General features: G+C 35.1%; 1 protein-coding gene across 1 annotated transcript; it reads right to left on the bottom strand.

The window, feature by feature from the left end:
- Positions 1–243: 243 nt before the first annotated feature.
- On the bottom strand, positions 244–1,496 carry LOC109152829 (protein FAR1-RELATED SEQUENCE 5-like). Its single transcript, XM_019300491.1, has 2 exons — positions 682–1,496; positions 244–412 (listed from the first exon to the last, which is right to left on the bottom strand). The coding sequence occupies exons 1-2, from the start codon at positions 1,494–1,496 to the stop codon at positions 244–246; spliced, it is 984 nt and encodes a 327-aa protein (XP_019156036.1).
- Positions 1,497–3,285: the final 1,789 nt, after the last annotated feature.

Genomic DNA, 3,285 nt, shown 5'->3' with positions numbered 1-3,285 from the left:
TGGTGTCAAGACATCTTCTAAGCTTAAATTGTTCGCTAATAATATCAAAGTATTCCCAGTACCGTTTTCCCGGAGCAGTACTGACCATGTGCGTCGTCTCGTAACGGTTCGTGCGCCCGAGGAATAAATTTTGAACCATGTTTGCCTTTATACATTTCTGAGTTAGTATTTAATCTTATCAATATTTTCGGCTTTATTAATTCAGTTTTCCCAATAAATCTTCTACGCTTAAATTGTTCATTACTAATAATCTACTAATAACTCTATAACGTTAACACATCTTCCACGCTTGAAGTGCCTCAGCACCCAACAATACGATTCCACATCTTCCCTAGCAATTAGTGCTGCGGCAAATGTCACGCATTTTTTGTGGTTGTCTACGCCTGTGAATGGGACAAACACGAGGCTGTACCTGTCATACCAGAAAACTAGTTACTTCTCATGCATATACTGCCAGTTCTGACAGTCACATACGCGCCCATTCGTGTGGTTGACACTTTTACGTTCACGCCTCAACTCACGTACGCACAGCAGAATGTTATTTACCCTATATCACTCCATGTGCATTTTAAACAAATACACAAATAATTTTAAATATGGCTCTCAAATCTCTGGTTCACCCTCAACGGTAACACACATAATACGATTGCAATTTTAGTTTTAGTTTCCGGAATTACGTACCTGTTTGTTTTGTACGTTGCATCGAATGATACGACATCTCCGAACGCACAGAATTTTTGCCGTGCCACACCGTCTGCCCAAAACACACGTGCCAATTGATCTTTTTCGTTTGCTTCGTATTCAAAGTACATGTCACTGTAGTCAGATTTGATATCAAGGTATTTTGATATTACCATTTGTGCGTCTCTACCTTGCATGTATGCCAACACCTCCCTTCGGTAATTCTTGAAATCTTGCTGCGTACAACCCACATTCTCAACTCCACCAACTATCTCTGCGTATATGTCAAAGCTCTTACTGGCACCGACATTAACCTTAGAGCAATTTGTTATGAACTGTTGATGACCAACATCTAGTTTCCTATTCACTTTCAAGAAAGGCTTGTAACTCTCCTCGCACAAACAGTGCGTGTGTGCCTCTTCGAATGTCGTCACAACATACCGTCCCGTCTTGTCTCGTTTGAATACAATCCTAGCCATGCACCCAACTCTTGTTGAGGGCCGCCGGCGTCTTGCCTTGGTTGGTGCATCACTAACAACCGACCCTGTGTTTTTGGTTTCTTTAAAACCTTCACGTGAACAAACCATCTTTTTCCTCAAAATGGCCCCATACCTGTTCTTCTTGTCAGAACTTCGCCGCACATCAAAGCCAGCTATAGATGCATACTTCATGTAGAATTCAATACCGTCGTCTAAGTTGTTAAAAATTTGACCTTGTGCCGGCTTGATGTTGGGGTCGCACTCTGTTACCCAAGTCTCATTGCCGCCTGGTGTTACGTCCATAACACATTCTCGCTGCCAGGCATCATCTTCCATGGGTAGTGGACCTGACAAACAACATATATTAGCAAACTGGTAGTCTGTTCTCGGACCACTGTTAGCCCAATATGCATCAACTACTTATGTACCACGCACACGCCACTAAATCCTGAAATCATAGTGTTCCTAACTCTTACGAGGACAGCTACACGCACACACCTTCAACCACGTGTTAGTTTGTGTCAAAGTGCACATCAACAGTTTCAATATAAGTGTCAATTCCCCACATTCCTAACTCCGTCGTTTTCTCTTATTACGCACACACTCCTATACTAAACCCGCACAAATCCATCACACCATCCTAATACATTACCCGGTTAAAGAAATTTACACACTTGTGCATCTGCTTACTCAACCTCTATCCGTCATACAATGTGCTCAAAAACGCCGCCTAACACTCCCAAATTATTCTCCATCCGTCCAACAACAATTATATATCAAATTAATTACTATGCAGAAACACACATACCAATTAACCAACTCGCACATACCTTTGCTGCCTGAAGTCGTGTCTACAGTCTGCGCTTCGTCTGTCTCTAATCCGCCGGTTACAATGCACTCTCACACTTCCTCACGCGTTTTTTCTCTTACCCGGCATATGAACATTTATATTGCATATAATATCTTCCCTAATATCATGCTTAAGATTCCATTAATATACTGTCCATAATTAAACAACTAAATACAATTACATTATGATCCTTGTGATTTCTAAATCTCCTTATTTTGTTACAAAATCTAATCTCATCTTGACCATTCATGGAAATGTAATCAATGGATATAAAGAGTTCTCATGTGCCCATGTGTTATGTGGTGTGCACCGGATTCGAAGCCTATATATATATATATATATATATATATATATATATATATATATATATATATATATATATATATATATATATATATATATATATATATCTACTATCTACTATACTAATAAGAGCCCAAGAGAGTTAGGCCTATAATGGGTAGAAAAAATGGCGGTCATAGATTTTAATCAAATGAATGGCTTAGATTGATTAAAAGATTGATAAGATTTAAATTTTACTCTAAAATTTTCTAAAATACCCACACACCGTTACTAATTCCGTTAAAATTTTAAGAATTTCCGTTAGTTCACCGTTAACTTACTCATTGATTTCAATAAAAAAAAAGGTCTTAGGTTCGAACCTCATCCCAATCAAAGTTAGCATAATTAGTACTCTATTTTACTCTTATTAAATTATATAAATAATAATTTTGTAGCTACAACAAAAAATTATAGATATGCATTTCTTTAATTTAGAATTTTGTGTCCACATTGCCTTTATTCAAAAAAAATTATTCATTATCAATAAATTAAATAAGAGAAATAATTGTATTAGTTATATTGTCTTTATTTTTCTACAATATAAAAATTCTTTATATTAAAATTTATTAATTGATTATATTCGCTACATTGTCCTTACAATGTTTTAATTCAGTGAAAAAAATTATTCATTATCAATAAATTAATTAAGAGAAATATTTTCATTAGTTATATTGTCTTTATTTTTCTCAAATGTAAAAATTTTTACATTCAAATTCATCAATTGATTATATTCACTACATTGTCTATTATCTTTTTGTGCACTATTTTTCTAATTAAGTATCAAAGTTATAATACAAAATAATGCTATATATTTATTTACCAAGTATTTTATTAATACCATGAAAAAATTAAAAAAAATATAATTAATAAAGCCAACCATATTAACTACTTGAGAGATTTTGTGACAAAGAGAGTATTCAAATCACACAACAA

The sequence above is a fragment of the Ipomoea nil genome, unplaced genomic scaffold, assembly GCF_001879475.1.
Source record: "Ipomoea nil cultivar Tokyo-kokei standard unplaced genomic scaffold, Asagao_1.1 scaffold0268, whole genome shotgun sequence".
Taxonomy (NCBI): Eukaryota; Viridiplantae; Streptophyta; class Magnoliopsida; order Solanales; family Convolvulaceae; genus Ipomoea; species Ipomoea nil.
Note: the sequence above shows the minus strand (reverse complement) of the source record. Positions and strands in the feature narration are given on the sequence as shown.